This window comes from Bombina bombina, chromosome 4 (genome assembly GCF_027579735.1).
Source record: "Bombina bombina isolate aBomBom1 chromosome 4, aBomBom1.pri, whole genome shotgun sequence".
NCBI classification, from domain to species: Eukaryota; Metazoa; Chordata; class Amphibia; order Anura; family Bombinatoridae; genus Bombina; species Bombina bombina.
Window position 1 is genome coordinate 1,160,381,700 of NC_069502.1, and position 17,982 is coordinate 1,160,399,681.

Sequence of the window (17,982 nt, forward strand, 5' to 3'; positions counted from 1 at the left end):
CCACTAAGGATTCACACCAGAACTTAACCGCCACAGTGACTGCAGCGATTCCCACGGCAGGGTGAAACAGGGGGCCAGCCTGGAGAAAGTCACCTGTGTTCCCTCAAGCCTTCTATCTAGGGGATACTTAAAGGAAGTGCTGTCCTCAAGCGGGGTTGTAATGCGCTTGGCCTTCGTGTCAGACGCTGGAACGGTAAAGGATCTCTTAAAAGCCACCAAAGGAGCAAAAGGGGTCACCAACTTCTCTGCAATAATTTTGGATACCTCCGGAGCCCAAGGCCTAAACACCAATTCAAGTTTTTGAACCTGGTCCTCCTCGGGCAGAACCCCCAGGGTCGACAGGACTTTCTTCGGTCAACAGGACTTTCTTCAGCAATAGCCGAAGCTGGTCTGATTTAAGCCAAATCTTCCCCTCTTCAGAGTACTCTTTCGACTCAGCATCAGAAGGGTTAGAGGAAGAAATTTCTTCCTTCAGAGATAAATAGTCATCGTCAGAAGGTAGCCCAAAACTATCGGTTGTCGTCACACCAGGGCTACATGTCTGAGAACAATGTTTAACATTTTCTCTTCCTTCTCTCAGATACCTGTCTAGCAGACACAGCCATCTTAATGCGGGCCATGAGACCAACGGTTAGACGGTCCACCCTAGCGGGAGCTGAGCTGCTTTCCGAGTCATTGGCTATTGAACAGGGATGTCCACATCAGCCGATCTGATAATTTCCATTTTGAAGGTGAGAACTATTACAAACTTGTTGAGGTCCTTTAGGTCCAGTATGGGTCGGGACGTGCACTCCTTTGGGACTATGAAAAGATTGGAGAAGAATCACTTTCCTCTTTCTGAAAGAGGAACTGGGACCACTACGCAAACTGATACAAGGTCGTCCACATAGTGGAGAAGTGCTGCTACCTTTACTGGGTTTCCAGATACCCTTGAGAGAAGAAAGCAGTCCCATGGGTGACGAGACTGAAAGCTTATTCTGTATCCCTTCCTGCTGACATATCTTGGGAAGCCTTTTTTGGCTGCCTGTTCTTGGTACACCCCTGGATGGGCTTCCAAGTAGGCTTGGGAGAGTCCGTCTTAGGTGCTTCCGCGTTCCTCTGGTTTCTATTCGGATGAAAGAGCCGAAAGCATCCAGCCGACTGGTCGTTGGCCTTCCTGTCCTGTGGTAGGAAAGCTTGTTTCCGCCAGTGACGGTAGCTATGATCGAATACAGACCAGGTCTGAACAAGGGCTTGCCCTAATAGGACAGGGATAATAACCTTGATTTGGAGATACTTGAGCCACGGGGCTCTTCTAGTCAGAACTGTAAAGCTAAAATACTTGGCATTAATGTGGATATTCTGAAGGATGGCCTCTCTGGATAAAACATTTGCAAACTTCAAAGACTGAATGTAATCCTTTATCTCCTCCAGGGGAGTCTCTTCAGTAATTTGATCCTCTATGTAATCAAGTCAAAACTTAGCATCCCCCCGTCCCGGTGGCTATTCCCACCACTGGCTGAAAGAGGGAGACCGACTGCAGGAATACCCTTCTCAGGTATCCCTCAATCTTTCTGTCTAGAGTCCTTGAAAGACGTGCTATCCTCTAGTGGGATGGTAGTGCGTTTTGCCAATGTGTGTATGGCCTCATCAACCTTAGGTACAATATTCCAGACCTCCGCATGAGCAGCAGGAACTGGAAACAACTTCTTAAAGGATTTCCCAGGGCTAATGTGGACCCCCTGTTTATCCCATTCCTTGGAGATGATCTCTGCTATAAAAGGAGGTACAGGGAATACCTCTGAAGCACTCAGCCTGACTCCAATCTCTAGGCCTGGTCCTCCTCTGGTGTTTTAGCCGCAGGGACCCCCAAGGTAGACAAAACCTTCTTAAGCGGAGTCTTAGTTGCACCATCTTGAATCTAGTCCCCTTTCCGACACTGCCTCTGATGTGTCAGAGGAAGAGAGTTCTCCCTCCGCGCTAACTTCAGGGTCATCATCAGAAGAGGTTGATCATAACTGTCAGTAGTATCGTGACAGGCCACATGGAAAATTCATCAGTGGTCTGCTTGCTTGGGCTTCCTGCACGAGTCATAAGGACAAAGGATAAGCAAGAATTGCATAACTGTGTGAAAGAATGCACAGTATTTATTTTGCACAGAATACACTCAACATTATCGATGGAATGTACCAAGGAAGATTCCGCCAGACTCTACATTAATATAGAGTTGTCCTTGGTACAGAGTGGTATTATGGACAATTTATCAACAATCGTGAGTCTCTCAGCGGGATACCCCAGGCTATCATGCACAAATCAACTGTTTCCTACAAAGCCCTATTAGGGTGTCTTACCACCTCCGATCCGTCTGGACCGCATTGTTACAGCTCTGCCACAGGACTGTTTGCGCAGTTGATCTGGGCGGAAATGTAGTGAAAACGCAGTCCACGGCGAGAAAACTGTATCCCCGCCTACAGCTGTGGCCTAGCTCATGCAAAGGCCTGCGGGCTGTAGTAAATATAGTAACCCAATGAACTGTATCACCTCTGGGATGCACCTCCACTCATGATGTAGTGAATGACTGTATTGTTACTAGTGCGGCAACTAACATAACACCCTTGAGTGTCACAATGTCATTATGTCTGACATAATGCAGATCTGATTTTAAAAAAGGAAGAGTTTACCCTCACGTTAAGCTTTGTTGGGGTGTCTTAGCCTCCTCCTGGTGGCCAGGAAAGGTAATATCCATAGGTTATAAAAGTTTCTCATAGACTCTCATGGAACATACAATTTTTAACAACTTTCCAATTCACTTCTATTATCTAATTTACTTCACGCTCTTGGTATCCTTTACTGAAAAGTGTACCTTGGTAGACTTGGGAGCAGCAATGTACTACTGGGAGCTAGTTGCCGATTGGTGGCTGCACAACTATGCCTCTTGTTAATGGTCACCTGGTGTGTTTAGCTAGCTAGCAGCAGTGCATTGCTGCTCTTTCAACAAAGGATAGCGAGAAAATTAAAGAAATTTAATAATAGAAGTTGGAAAGTTGTTTAAAATTGTATGTTCTAGGGAGAGAGGTTCCGGTGGAGCTACACAGGTGTGCTGCACAGGTGTGGCTCAAGCTACAGCTCCAGTCCCATAGTTGCTGGCGGTAAATCTTATGCGCCCAGCCCTCAGCTTTCTTTTTTGGGCTGCTTCACTCTCGTGGATAGCCAAGTAAAAACTGATCCGGAACCCACGCCGGTGGCCTACCATTCCACCGACCTCCGCTAACCCCATTTACCTGGACTTTCGTTACTGGTCATAATTACCTACCACACCTGTTTTCTTATCAGGCTCAGATCTCCCTGCCACTTCCAACTTGCATCTGCCTCTGGGACTCTACTCGCAAAGGGATACTTCTGTACTTACCACAGGTAAAACTCCCCCTGTGCGCCAGTCGCCCCCCCGACAAATATTATCAGACTTCTGATACTTCACTGTCTTACCTGCCGTGCTGCTGCGGCTCTGCGGACGTCCTGATACTTCATTGTCTTACCTGCCGCACTGCTGTGGCTCTGCTGACGTCCTGATACTTCGCTGTTTTACCTGCCGCACTGCTGTGGCTCTGTTGACGTCCTGGTGCTTCACTGTTTCATCTGCCGCACTGCTGTGGCTCTCCCGACGGACTGCAGATCGGCCCTCTTTGCTTCCCCCTCCCTCCACCACCGGTGCTGCGCGGGAGGGAGTCGGGCTCAAACCTGGAGCAGGATTTCGGCCCGGGGGCGTCCTCTTTGATTGCTCAGCTGTACGGACTGGTATCGCTTCCTCCCCCGGCGCTGCCGTTGTGTGAGGAACGCTGACGCTGCCTGCCGGTCAAGCTGGAGAAACAGGAATAAGTGCAGACGGCCCTCCTCTGGATTGGGCTGCTCGTTGGAACTGCTTGAGCCGACGGCGGAGTCGCGGGGCGGCTGGATAACACGCAAAGGGGGGTGAGTCTCTAAACAGGTATCCCACTGCTGGTATTCCCCGTGCCCCCCCCTCTCTTTGATAGCGGCTGACACTGATTCCTGAAGGGGGGGAAGCGGAACACACTGGAGGGAGCAGACGAAGTACATATCCAAGGACTGGCTAGTCTAGCCCCTGGAACTGGCATAGGAGTGAGAAACTTTCAAAAAACTGTGGGGCAAGAGTTTGGTCTTAGACCACTTAAGAGGGACACACAACTGTATAATTTATTGTGAAGAGATAAGTCCTATTCTGTTCAAAGATATTGCGCTACACAAAGGGGTGGTAAGATTGTAATTAACTATCAGTTAAAAGTGTACTCAATTCTGTACAACCTCTAGGTCTATCAAGGTTATATCTTAAGAGGGAAGAGAGGGGAGGGAAGAGAAAGGAAGGAAAAAATATATATACCTAATGCTGCCTCCCAGAATATAGCTGCAGTTAATTGTATACAGGATTGTTATATATAAGGTCTAACAGCTGTAGAAAGCCTAAACAACCGATTCTAAATGAATTTCCTTTTTTCCAGGCATCCTCCAATTATAGTCTAAATTAATCAAAACTTTCCTGGAGTTACTACAAGACATATAAAAGTTAAACATTTCTCTGTCACATGACTAAAGAATGCAGTAATTGATGGGCTATACGGTAATCTTTGCTACATAGTATCCGTTTAGTTCTCAAGCCCACTGAGTATTCAGTTGTATTTAGATCTTGTAACAAGGAATTTTTTCAGTCCTCTGGGCTAACCTAAAAAAAAAAAAAAACCCATACAGGGATAGCCAACTACAAATTGTTCTCTCTGGGCTTTATCTGAATCATAGTCATCGGCTATTAAGGTCCTCCAGTTAGGACACTGGTGTCACCTACTAGGACCCCTTGGTCGTTCTTGGTGAATCTCTAAATTATCTAATTGATCTAAAATCTGCGTATATTTAACCATAACCTACTTAGTCCTAACAAGTTCAGACTTAGAAACACTTAGATTCTGATATCCTTCAGCAAGATCATTCAAGGTCTAAGGTCACTAGCGTAGCTAACAGACCAAGGTCATTAGGTAACATTTAAGAGGAGTTATTTTGCCTAAATCTATTGGTCTTCCCTCTCACTATCTCTCATTCATATAAGATCTGGTAAGCGAGCCTTAAAGTCACTCCCTGGTTTCTGGTTTACATCTTTTTCTGCCTGTTCTCATTCTTTTTTTTTTTCTCCTTAAAACCAAATTGGGAAACCAGGCCTAAATAAAAAAAAAAAAAAAAAGGGGCACGTCCCCTCTCCACATTCCCGCACAGTTCTCCTCCACTCCCTTTCCTCACTTTCTCCCTTTATTTTTGCACTGGGAGAATTCTCCCCAATACGACTTCCCCTTTTCTGTTGAAGCGTCACATGGATAAATTTCTCCACTCTCACTCTAAGACTCCCTCGCCAGTCATGGCTGCAAGGCACAGAGACAGGAGAGCAAAGAACACCCTAGAAACTCCGATTGAACCACAAGAACCACTTGTCACTGCACCCTCTTCAACTGACACATTTGATATGCAAATTCTGGTCACTAAAATATCGGAAGCATTGGCTCCTAATTTTGACGCACTAAAACTAGAGATTAGACAAGACATCACGCTTCTATCACAGGAAATCAGACAGTTTGCTGGCAGAATTAATGAAATTGAGCAGAGAGTGTCAGATCTTGAAGATCTCACCACGCTTCATAACACCAATATAGATTCTACTAACCATTCTATAAATGCAATCCAGGATAAACTCGAAGATCTCGAGAACCGCGCCCGTAGAAATAATATTCGCCTAGTAGGGATCCCAGAGGACAAATGTTATGAGGACTTAAACTCCTTTAACTCTGAGCTCTTACCCCAGCTTCTTAAAATCCCATCCAACCACCCCCCGATATTAGTGGAAAGGGCACATAGGCTTGGTAGACCCTGGGTGGACAATAAAGGTAAACACAGACCCAGACAAGTAATTGCAAAAGTTTTAAACTTCCAAGATAAGGTTACTTTGATGCAATTTTACCGTAAGAATCAGCCTATTACAATTGGAGAATCGAAAATTCTCCTTTTTCAGGATTTCTCAGCTAAAACATCATCCAAAAGGAGGGTGTTAGCCCCTATATGTACAAAATTAATCCAACAGGGCTACCAAGCCACCATTATCTACCCTGCAAAACTTAAAATTAAAGAAGAAGAAAATGTCTACATCTTTAATACTTTACAAGAAGTAGAACATCACTTGAAAGACTCCAATATTCTAAGCACACATTCATTAGGCCAAAAATAGGTTGCTATTGCTTCATTGTTATGCCATGTGCTTCTTTTTTTTCATCCTGCCTTTTTTTTCCCTCTCTTCTTTATCATGAGCAGGGTTATGTTGCTCCAGGAGAGCACGGTAGATGGGGGTCTTATGTCTTCCCGGTTTTCTTTTCTTCTCTTTACCCTTTTTTTAAAAAAAAAAAAGAAATAAAAGAAAAAAAAGGAAAAGGAAAAGAAAAAAGAAAGGAAAAAAAAGAAAAAAGAAAAAAAAAAGGAAAATTGTATGTTCTATCTAAATCATGAAATAAAAAATGTGAGTTTTATGTCCCATTAAGGTAGAATATATTGCTACTAAAAACAAAATAAATAAATTAGAAAGCCCCAATACATTGGCAAAAAGTCTAGCTCCAAAATAAGTCAGATGCACTAAATGATAAAATACAAAAATATAAAAATCAGAGCCAACTGAGCATTAATGGTAACTATTAACACAAGTTTTACATTTCCACCTAAAAAAAAATAAATTAAAAAAAAAACAGGTAAAAACAATTAATAAAAATAAATTTCTTTTGCCTTTTTGTTTAATAAACATTTCTGGAAAATTATTTCTTGATTTTAAACAATACATTTTCTAGAAGGATAAAATACTTAGAAAAAAAGAGAAAATATTAACATAAATAAAGAGTTTTGCATTGCATCAAATAAGGAAGAAAATATACTGGATACTTTTGTTTCCCTTTTTCTTTAAACTATACAATTAGACTGAAGATCCTTTTGGATTAATCAACTTTATACATTAATATATATATACATACATACACACACACACACACACACACACACACACACACACACATACATACATACATATATATATACATACACACACACACACATATATATATATACACACACACACACACGCACACACTCATATTTATTCTACTTCAGTCAGCACGTAAAACTTTCAGAAAATGCCATTCTATATCTAGCTCCTAAAACAAATGTTACAAATAAGCTCTTTATCACTGCTATCAAATAACCCAATACACAATTTTTACAAAATGAATAGCTTAGAATACATGTACGCTGTTTGTGCAATTAGCTGTAAGGTAAGGATACCTACACTTTTAATACATTTTCTTGTCCACTAAACAAATTATTAAAAAAAAAAATCCCAGTCTTGTATAAATCTCATAAAGAATAGATGTAATGGATTAGTCTATTTCTTTGAGGTGAAAAGCAAGAAAAAGGTGACAATATCAATAAAGATGTTGTTCAGTAAATTTACTTAAATTGTTTCATTTATAGGCCAAAACTTTTTGTAGAACTTTCTTCATAAGAAAGTGTTTGGAGATAACGCACCAATTTATTTATACCTGAGCAGTACCCAAGTCCGAAAAGTTTTGTTTTAAAAAGAAAATATATATATATATCCACAGGGTATTAGGAGTTGACCCAAACAAAGGCCAAACACCACTCATAAAGCATTAGTAGATAAAAGTTATTGATTTGTTAAGTGGCAAGTCACTGTTGAACTTATTCAAGTCACAAAGAAACAAAGTTGGCATTCATGCTGCCAAGGAATAAGACGGGTGTAAAAACAGAATTAGTTTGCTCTAGAAAGGATGGTTGGTTGTGAGAAAACGTTTCTGATCACATTCCGGTAACAGGCATAAAAAGCCAGATGATGTATGTTTTAGAAATTGGCATGGCAGATGCAGAAATTGAAGCTATTTTATTCAAGTCCATGTATCTTCATTCTAGAAGACGTGCGCATTTCTAGAAGAAACACATATGACATAGCCTGGATTTAGGATTGCTTAAAAATATCTTTCCATAATACAAGGAGTTCGGTTATTTCAAAGAAGCAGTTTCAGTCACTATAGTCGTGCCCTCCTATTCCATAATGCGATTGTCTCGCTGCTTGTCTCACTGCTCCTCCCCAGTAATGTTTAACTGACATTTAAATCTGCTGCATTTCCTCTAATTTCAGTCTCTGTTAGTATTATTGGCAGCAAATGCGTGAAGGTTTCCCATCTGACTTAGGCCACTCTGAATATGTGCTACGTGGATCTCAACATTATTCTGAAAACAGCTGGAGAAAAAAAAAAAGTAATTTAGCAATAAGGAAATTATTTATTTAGTATATAACTGATGTGTTTATAGCAGTATAAGATGTAAGTAGATATTACAAATGTTCTTCCCCCATTTATTTATAAAAATGAAGAAAAAAAAAGAATTTAACTGAGAGTCTGTTTCAAAATAATGAATATACAGTAGTTTCCTACACAAAAATGTTTTGTTAAAAAAACAGAATTTATGCTTACCTGATAAATTACTTTCTCTTGCGGTGTATCCAGTCCACGGATTCATCCTTACTTATGGGATATTCTCATTCCCTACAGGAAGTGGCAAAGAGAACACACAGCAGAGCTGTCCATAAAGCTCCCCCTCTGGCTCCGCCCCCCAGTCATTCGACTGACGGTTAGGAGAAAAAGGAGAAACCATAGGGTGCAGTGGTGACTGTAGTTTAAACAATAAATTTTAATCTTAATTGCCAGGGAAGGCCGTGGACTGGATACACCGCAAGAGAAAGTAATTTATCAAGTAAGCATAAATTCTGTTTTCTCTTGCAAGGTGTATCCAGTCCACGGATTCATCCTTACTTGTGGATACCAATACCAAAGCTTTAGGACACGGATGAAGGGAGGGAACAAGACAGGTAACCTAAACGGAAAGGCATCACTGCTTGCAAAACCTTTCTCCCAAAAATAGCCTCCGAAGAAGCAAAAGTATCGAATTTGTAAAATTTGCCAAAAGTATGCAGTGAAGACCAAGTTGCTGCCTTACAAATCTGTTCAACGGAAGCCTCATTCTTGAAGGCCCAAGTGGAAGCCACAGCTCTGGTGGAATGAGCTGTAATTCGTTCAGGAGGCTGCTGCCCAGCAGTCTCATAAGCCAATCGGATGATGCTTTTCAACCAGAAGGAAAGAGAGGTAGCAGTCGCTTTCTGACCTCTCCTCTTACCAGAATAGACAACAAACAAAGATGATGTTTGTCTGAAATCCTTAGTTGCTTGTAAATAGAATTTCAAAGCACGAACCACATCAAGATTGTGTAAAAGCCGTTCCTTCTTAGAAGCTGGATTAGGACACAAGGAAGGAACAATGATTTCCTGGTTAATGTTCTTATTAGAAACAACTTTAGGAAGAAAACCAGGTTTGGTATGTAAAACTACCTTATCTGCATGGAACACCAGATAGGGTGAATTACACTGCAAAGCAGACAATTCTGAAACTCTTCAAGCAGAAGATATAGCTACCAAAAACAAAACTTTCCAAGATAATAACTTAATATCTATGGAATGTAAAGGTTCAAACAGAACACCTTGAAGAACTGAAAGAACTAAATTTAGACTCCATGGAGAAGCCACAGGTTTATAGGCAGGCTTGATTCTGACTAACGCCTGTGCAAACGCTTGAACATCTGGTACTTCTGCCAGAAGCTTGTGTAAAAGGATAGACAGAGCGGATATCTGCCCCTTTAAGGAACTAGCTGATAAACCTTTCTCCAATCCTTCTTGGAGAAAAGACAATATTCTTGGAATCCTAATCTTACTCCACGAGTAACCCTTGGATTCACACCAACAAAGATATTTCCGCCATATCTTATGGTAAATTTTCCTGGTGACAGGTTTTCTAGCTTGGATCAGAGTATCTATGACTGATTCAGAGAACCCACGCTTGGATAGAATTAAGCGTTCAATCTCCAAGCAGTCAGTTGCAGAGAAACTAGATTTGGATGCTTGAATGGACCCTGTATTAGAAGATCCTGCCTCATTGGCAGTGTCCATGGTGGAACAGATGACATGTCCACTAGGTCGGCATACCAAGTCCTGCGTCGCCACGCAGGCGCTATCAGAATTACCGAGGCCTTCTCCTATTTGATTCTGGCTACCAGCCGAGTGAGAAGGGGAAACAGTGGAAAGACATAGGCCAGATTGAAGGACCAAGGCGCTACTAGAGCATCTATCAATGCCGCCTTGGGATCCCTGGACCTGGATCCGTAAAGAGGATGTTTGGTGTTCTGACGGGACACCATCAGATCCAACTCTGGAATTCCCCAAAGCTGAGTAAGATGAGCAAATACCTCCAGGTGGAGTTCCCACTCCCCCGGGTGAAAAGTCTGACGACTTAGGAAATCCGCTTCCCAGTTGTCTACTCCTGGGATGTGAATTGCAGATAGGTGGCAAGAGTGATCCTCCGCCCACCTGATTATCTTGGTTACTTCCTTCATCGCTAAGGAACTCTTTGTTCCTCCCTGATGATTGATGTATGCTACAGTCGTGATGTTGTCCGACTGAAATCTGATGAACTTGGCCGTCACTAGCTGAGGCCATGCCTGGAGCGTATTGAATATCGCTCTCAGTTCCAAAATGTTTATCGGGAGAAGAGACTCTTCCCGAGACCATAGGCCCTGAGCTTTCAGGGAGCCCCAGACTGCGCCCCAGCCTAACAGACTGGCGTCGGTCGTTACGATGATCCACTCCGGTCTGTGGAAGCACATTCCCTGAGACAGGTGATCCTGAGACAACCACCAGAGAAGAGAATCTCTGGTTTTCTGGTCCAGTTGGATTTGAGGAGACAAATCTGCATAATCCCCATTCCACTGTTTGAGCATGCACAATTGCAGTGGCCTGAGATGAATTCGAGCAAAAGGGACTACGTCCATTGCTGCTACCATTAATCCGATTACCTCCATGCACTAAGCTACAGATGGCCAAGGAATGGATTGAAGAGCTCGGCAAGTGCTTAGAAGCTTTAACCTTCTGACCTCCGTCAGAAATATTTTCATTTCTACCGAGTCTATTAATGTTCCCAGGAAGGGAACCCTTGTGAGCGGGGACAGGGAACTTTTTTCGGTGTTCACCTTCCACCCGTGAGACCTTAGAAAGGCCAGAACAATATCCGTATGAGCCTTGGCTCTGAGAAAAGACGACGCCTGTATTAAGATGTCGTCCAGATAGGGTGCTACTGCAATGCCCCGCGGTCTTAGTACCACTAGAAGGGACCCTATCTTTGTGGATAGGAATATGAAGGTACGCATCCTTTAGATCCACGGTAGTCATATATTGACCTTCCTGGATCATTGGTAAGATTGTCCGAATGGCCTCCATCTTGAAGGATGGAACTCTGAGGAATTTGTTTAGAATTTTTAGATCCAGGATTGGTCTGAAAATTCCTTCCTTTTTGGGAACCACAAACAGGTTTGAGTAAAAACCCAGTCCTTGTTCTGTAATTGGGACTGGATATATCACTCCCATCTTGAGTAGATCTTCTACACAGCGTAAGAACGCCTCTTTCTTTGTCTGGTCTGTAGACAGACGAGAAATGTGGAACCTTCCCCTTGGAGGAGAGTCCTTGAATTCTAGAAGATATCCCTGAGCAACGATCTCTAATGCCCAGGGATCGGGAACATCTCTTGCCCAAGCCTGAGCAAAGAGAGAGAGTCTGCCCCCTACCAGATCCGGTCCCGGATCGGGGGCTACCCCTTCATGCTGTCTTAGTAGCAGCTGCAGGCGTCTTGGCCTGTTTACCCTTGTTCCAGCCCTGCAAAGGCTTCCAGGTTGCCTTGGGCTGTGGAGAGTTACCCTCTTGCTTTGTGGTCGCAGAGGTTGAAGCAGGACCGCTCCTGAAGTTGCGAAAGGAACGAAAATTAGCCTTGTTTTTAGCCTTAAAAGGCCTATCTTGCGGGAGGGCATGGCCCTTTCCCCCAGTGATATCCGAAATAATCTCTTTCAACTCGGGCCCGAAAAGGGTCTTTCCCTTGAAAGGAATATTCAGTAACTTCGTCTTAGACGACACATCGACCGACCATGATTTAAGCCAAAGCGCTCTGCGCGCCATGATGGCAAAACCAGAATTTTTCGCCGCTAACTTAGCTAATTGCAAAGCGGCATCTGTGATAAAAGAATTAGCCAGCTTTAGAGCCTTAATTCTATCCATAATTTCGTCATATGAGGTCTCCGTCTGGAGCGACTCCTCCAGCGCCTCAAACCAGAAAGCCGCTGCAGTAGTTACAGGAATAATGCAGGCAATAGGTTGGAGAAGGAAACCTTGTTGAACAAATATTTTCTTTAGTAAACCTTCTAATTTTTTATCCATAGGATCTTTAAACGCACAACTGTCTTCAATTGGTATGGTTGTGCGCTTGGCTAGTGTTGAAACTGCCCCCTCTACCTTAGGGACCGTCTGCCATGCGTCCCGCCTGGGATCAGTAATGGGGAACATTTTCTTAAAGATAGGGGAGGGAACAAAGGGTACACCTGGTCTCTCCCACTCCCTATCCACAATATCTGCCACCCTCTTCGGGATCGGAAACGCATCAGTGTATACAGGGACTTCTAGATATTTGTCCATTTTACACAATTTCTCTGGGACCACCATGGGGTCGCAATCATCCAGCGTAGCGAATACCTCCTTAAGCAGCACGCAGAGGTGTTCCAGCTTAAATTTAAACGCTAAGGAATCTGATTCTGCCCGCTGAGAAACCTTTCCAGTGTCAGAAATTTCTCCCTCGGACAGCACATCCCTCACCGTCACTATCTGTTGTGAGGGTACAACAGATAAACCCTCCAAAGCTTCTGATTGCTCATACTCTGTTCTTAAAACCGAGCTATCACGCTTTTTAGGAAAAACTGGCAGTTTGGATAAAAATGCCGCAAGGGAATTATCCATGACTGCTGCTAATTGTTGTAATGTAATAGGGGCCAATGCGCTAGAGGTACTAGGCATCGCTTGCGCGGGTGTAACTGGTGTCGACACATGGGGAGAGGAAGGTGGGCTATCCTCATTACCTTCTGTTAAAGAATCATCTTGGGCTACATTTTTAAGTGAAACAACATGATCTTTAAAATGCATAGATACATTAGCACACTTAAAACACAAATGTAAAGGGGGTTCCACCATGGCTACTAAACACATAGAGCAACGTCTATCTGTAGGCTCAGACATGTTATACAGACTTAGACAGCACTCAAATACTGAAATATACAATTTGAGAAAAAACGGTACTGTGCCTTACTAAATCTTAAAAAATGATCCAATCTTTCTGACATTTTTACCACACTATCTTAATGCTTTGGAATGATTGCACAGTAAATTTCAAGTCAATTAACCCCTTAATGCCCGAACCAGAGCAGCCTAAAGCTGACAACCGGTTAGCAAACTACAGCACCGTGCCACAGCAATCTGCTGTGGCCCTACCTTGCCCCTGGGGATTAATTTGATGGAAAATAAGCCTCTATGAAGTCCTCAAATAGTCTTTCGACCCTCCACGTGAAGCTGCATGAAGCTGTCTGCAATATGAACTGCGCAACTGAGGCGCGAAATTTAGGCCCCCTCCCTCTCTACTCCGGAGTTGTAGGGCCTTCAAAACCCTAAATAGGTGTCTAAAATTCTGCCATGTGGAAAAAAACCCCCATAAAACACTCCAAAAGTAATAAAAACTTGTATAATGATTATATTTTCACTATAAAAGAATCGATTGCCCTTTAACAGTGTCCACCAGTCTTTGAGCCCTGTTAATTAAGCCTTCCTTCTATACTGAGTCTCAGAATATGGCTTACCTTCCCCACATGGGGATTCTTGTCAGTCTTCTAGCATTACTAAGTCTTGACTAGAAAAAGATGACTGAACATACCTTGTAGCAGTTAAGCCTGCAAACTGTTCCCCCCCAACTGAAGTTTTCTGGTACTCCTCAGTCCTGTGTGGGAACAGCAGTGGATTTTAGTTACAACATGCTAAAAACATAATTTATGCTTACCTGATAAATTTATTTCTCTTGTGGTGTATCCAGTCCACGGATCATCCATTACTTGTGGGATATTCTCCTTCCCAACAGGAAGTTGCAAGAGGATCACCCACAGCAGAGCTGCTATATAGCTCCTCCCCTAACTGCCATATCCAGTCATTCGACCGAAACAAGCCGAGAAAGGAGAAACCATAGGGTGCAGTAGTGACTGTAGTTTAAATTAAAATTTAGACCTGCCTTAAAAAGACAGGGCAGGCCGCGGACTGGATACACCACAAGAGAAATAAATTTATCAGGTAAGCATAAATTATGTTTTCTCTTGTAAAGTGTATCCAGTCCACGGATCATCCATTACTTGTGGGATACCAATACCAAAGCTAAAGTACACGGATGAAGGGAGGGACAAGGCAGGCTTAAATGGAAGGATCCACTGCCTGAAGAACCTTTCGCCCAAAAATAGCCTCCAAAGAAGCAAAAGTATCAAATTTGTAAAATTTTGAAAAGGTATGAAGCGAAGACCAAGTCGCCGCCTTGCAAATCTGTTCAACAGAAGCCTCATTTTTAAAGGCCCAGGTGGAAGCCACAGCTCTAGTAGAATGAGCTGTAATCCTCTCAGGGGACTGCTGTACAGCCGTCTCATAGGCTAAGCGTATTACGCTCAGAAGCCAAAAAGAAAGAGAGGTTGCCGAAGCTTTTTGACCTCTTCTCTGTCCAAAGTAAACAACAAACAGTGTAGATGTTTGGCGAAAATCTTTAGTAGCTTGTAAGTAAAACTTTAAAGCACGGACCACATCCAGATTATGTAAAAGGCGTTCCTTCTTTGAAGAAGGATTAGGACACAATGATGGAACAACAATCTCTTGATTGATATTCTTGATAGAAACTACCTTAGGTAAAAACCCAGGTTTTGTACGCAGAACTACTTTATCTGAAAGGAAAATCAGATAAGGAGAATCACATTGTAAGGCAGATAACTCAGAGACTCTCCGAGCCGAGGAAATAGCCATCAAAAACAGAACTTTCCAAGATAAAAGTTTGATATCAATGGAATGAAGGGGTTCAAATGGAACCCCTTGAAGAACTTTAAGAACCAAGTTTAAGCTCCATGGGGGAGCAACAGGTTTAAACACAGGCTTAATTCTAACCAAAGCCTGACAAAAAGCTTGAACTAACTGATAATCCTTTTTCCAAACCCTCTTGGAGAAAGGACAATATCCTAGGAATCCTAACCTTACTCCATGAGTAATTCTTGGAATCACACCAATAAAGGTATTTACGCCATATCTTATGGTAGATTTTCCTGGTGACAGGCTTTCGTGCCTGTATAAGGGTATCAATGACTGACTCGGAGAAGCCACGCTTTGATAAAATCAAGCGTTCAATCTCCATGCAGTCAGTCTCAGAGAAATTAGATTCGGATGATTGAAAGGACCTTGTAGTAGAAGATCTTGTCTCAGAGGCAGGGTCCATGGTGGAAAGGATGACATGTCCACTAGGTCTGCATACCAGGTCCTGCGTGGCCACTCAGGCGCTATCAAGATCACTGATGCTCTCTCCTGTTTGATTTTGGCAATCAGTCGAGAGAGCAGAGGAAACGGTGGAAACACATAAGCCAGGTTGAAGAACCAAGGCGCTGCTAGAGCATCTATCAGTGCCGCTTCTGGGTCCCTGGACCTGGATCCGCAACAAGGAAGCTTGGCGTTCTGGCGAGACGCCATGAGATCCAGTTCTGGTTTGCCCCAACGATGAACCAATTGAGCAAACACCTCCGGATGGAGTTCCCACTCCCCGGATGAAAAGTCTGACGACTTAGAAAATCTGCCTCACAGTTCTCTACACCTGGGATATGGATCGCTGACAGGTGGCAATAGTGAGTCTCTGCCCAGCGAATTATCTTGGAGACTTCTAACATCGCTAGGGAACTCCTGGTTCCCCCTTGATGGTTGATGTAAGCCACAGTTGTGATGTTGTCCGACTGAAATCTGATGAACCTCAGGGTTGCTAACTGAGGCCAAGCTAGAAGAGCATTGAATATTGCTCTTAACTCCAGAATATTTATTGGGAGGAGTTTCTCCTCCTGAGTCCACGATCCCTGAGCCTTCAGGGAATTCCAGACTGCACCCCAACCTAGAAGGCTGGCATCTGTTGTTACAATTGTCCAATCTGGCCTGTGAAAGGTCATACCTTTGGACAGATGGACCCGAGATAGCCACCAGAGAAGAGAATCTCTGGTCTCTTGATCCAGATTTAGCAGAGGGGACAAATCTGTTTAATCCCCATTCCACTGACTGAGCATGCATAGTTGCAGCGGTCTGAGATGTAGGCGCGCAAATGGCACTATGTCCATCGCCGCTACCATCAAGCCGATTACTTCCATACACTGAGCCACCGAAGGGCGCGGAATAGAATGAAGAACACGGCAAGATTTTAGAAGCTTTGATAACCTGGATTCTGTCAGGTAAATCTTCCAGAGTCCCTAGGAAGGAGACTCTTGTGAGTGGGGATAGAGAACTCTTTTCCTCGTTCACCTTCCACCCATGTGACCTGAGAAATGCCAGAAATATGTCCGTATGTGACTTGGCAATCTGAAAGCTTGACGCCTCTATCAGGATGTCGTCCAGATAAGGGGCCACTGATATACCTCGCGGTCTTAGGACCGCCAGAAGCGATCCTAGAACCTTTGTAAAGATTCTTAGAGCTGTAGCTAACCCGAAGGGAAGAGCCACAAATTGGTAATGCCTGTCCAGAAAGGCCAACCTTAGGAACCGATGATGATCTCTGTGAATCGGTATGTGAAGGTAAGCATCCTTCAAATCCACTGTGGTCATGTACTGACCCTCCTGGATCATAGGTAGGATGGTCCGAATAGTTTCCATTTTGAACGATGGAACTCTGAGGAATTTGTTTAAGATCTTTAGATCCAAAATGGGTCTGAAGGTTCCCTCTTTTTTGGGAACCACAAACAGATTTGAATAAAAACCCTGTCCCTGTTCCGACTGTGGAACTGGACAGATCACTCCCATAACTAGGAGGTCTTGCACACAGCGTAAGAATGCCTCTTTCTTTATCTGGTTTACAGATAATCTCGAAAGGTGAAATCTCCCTTGAGGAGGGGAAGCTTTGAAGTCCAGAAGATATCCCTGAGATATGATCTCCAACGCCCAGGGATCCTGAACATCTCTTGTCCACGCCTGGGCGAAGAAAGTCTGCCCCCTACTAGATCCGTTACCGGATAGGGGGCCGTTCCTTCATGCTGTCTTAGAGGCAGCAGCAGGCTTTCTGGCCTGCTTGCCTTTGTTCCAGGACTGGTTAGGTTTCCAGCCGGGCTTGGATTGAGCAAAAGTTCCCTCTTGTCTTGTAGCAGAGGAAGTTGATGCTGCACCTGCCTTGAAGTTTCGAAAGACACGAAAAACAGAATTTATGTTTACCTGATAAATTACTTTCTCCAACGGTGTGTCCGGTCCACGGCGTCATCCTTACTTGTGGGATATTCTCTTCCCCAACAGGAAATGGCAAAGAGCCCAGCAAAGCTGGTCACATGATCCCTCCTAGGCTCCGCCTACCCCAGTCATTCGACCGACGTTAAGGAGGAATATTTGCATAGGAGAAACCATATGTTACCGTGGTGACTGTAGTTAAAGAAAATAAATTATCAGACCTGATTAAAAAAACCAGGGCGGGCCGTGGACCGGACACACCGTTGGAGAAAGTAATTTATCAGGTAAACATAAATTCTGTTTTCTCCAACATAGGTGTGTCCGGTCCACGGCGTCATCCTTACTTGTGGGAACCAATACCAAAGCTTTAGGACACGGATGAAGGGAGGGAGCAAATCAGGTCACCTAAATGGAAGGCACCACGGCTTGCAAAACCTTTCTCCCAAAAATAGCCTCAGAAGAAGCAAAAGTATCAAATTTGTAAAATTTAGAAAAAGTGTGC

General features: G+C 43.5%; 1 protein-coding gene across 1 annotated transcript in view; it reads right to left on the bottom strand.

Annotated features, from left to right (window-relative positions):
- Nucleotides 1–7,315: 7,315 nt before the first annotated feature.
- Nucleotides 7,316–17,982, bottom strand: part of LIN9 (lin-9 DREAM MuvB core complex component) — a 257,886-nt gene continuing 247,219 nt past the window's right edge. The window contains exon 15 of the mRNA XM_053712795.1: nt 7,316–8,326. Coding sequence (XP_053568770.1) covers nt 8,221–8,326 — 106 coding nt within the window. The 3' untranslated portion in view covers nt 7,316–8,220. The remainder of the gene's footprint in view (nt 8,327–17,982) is intronic.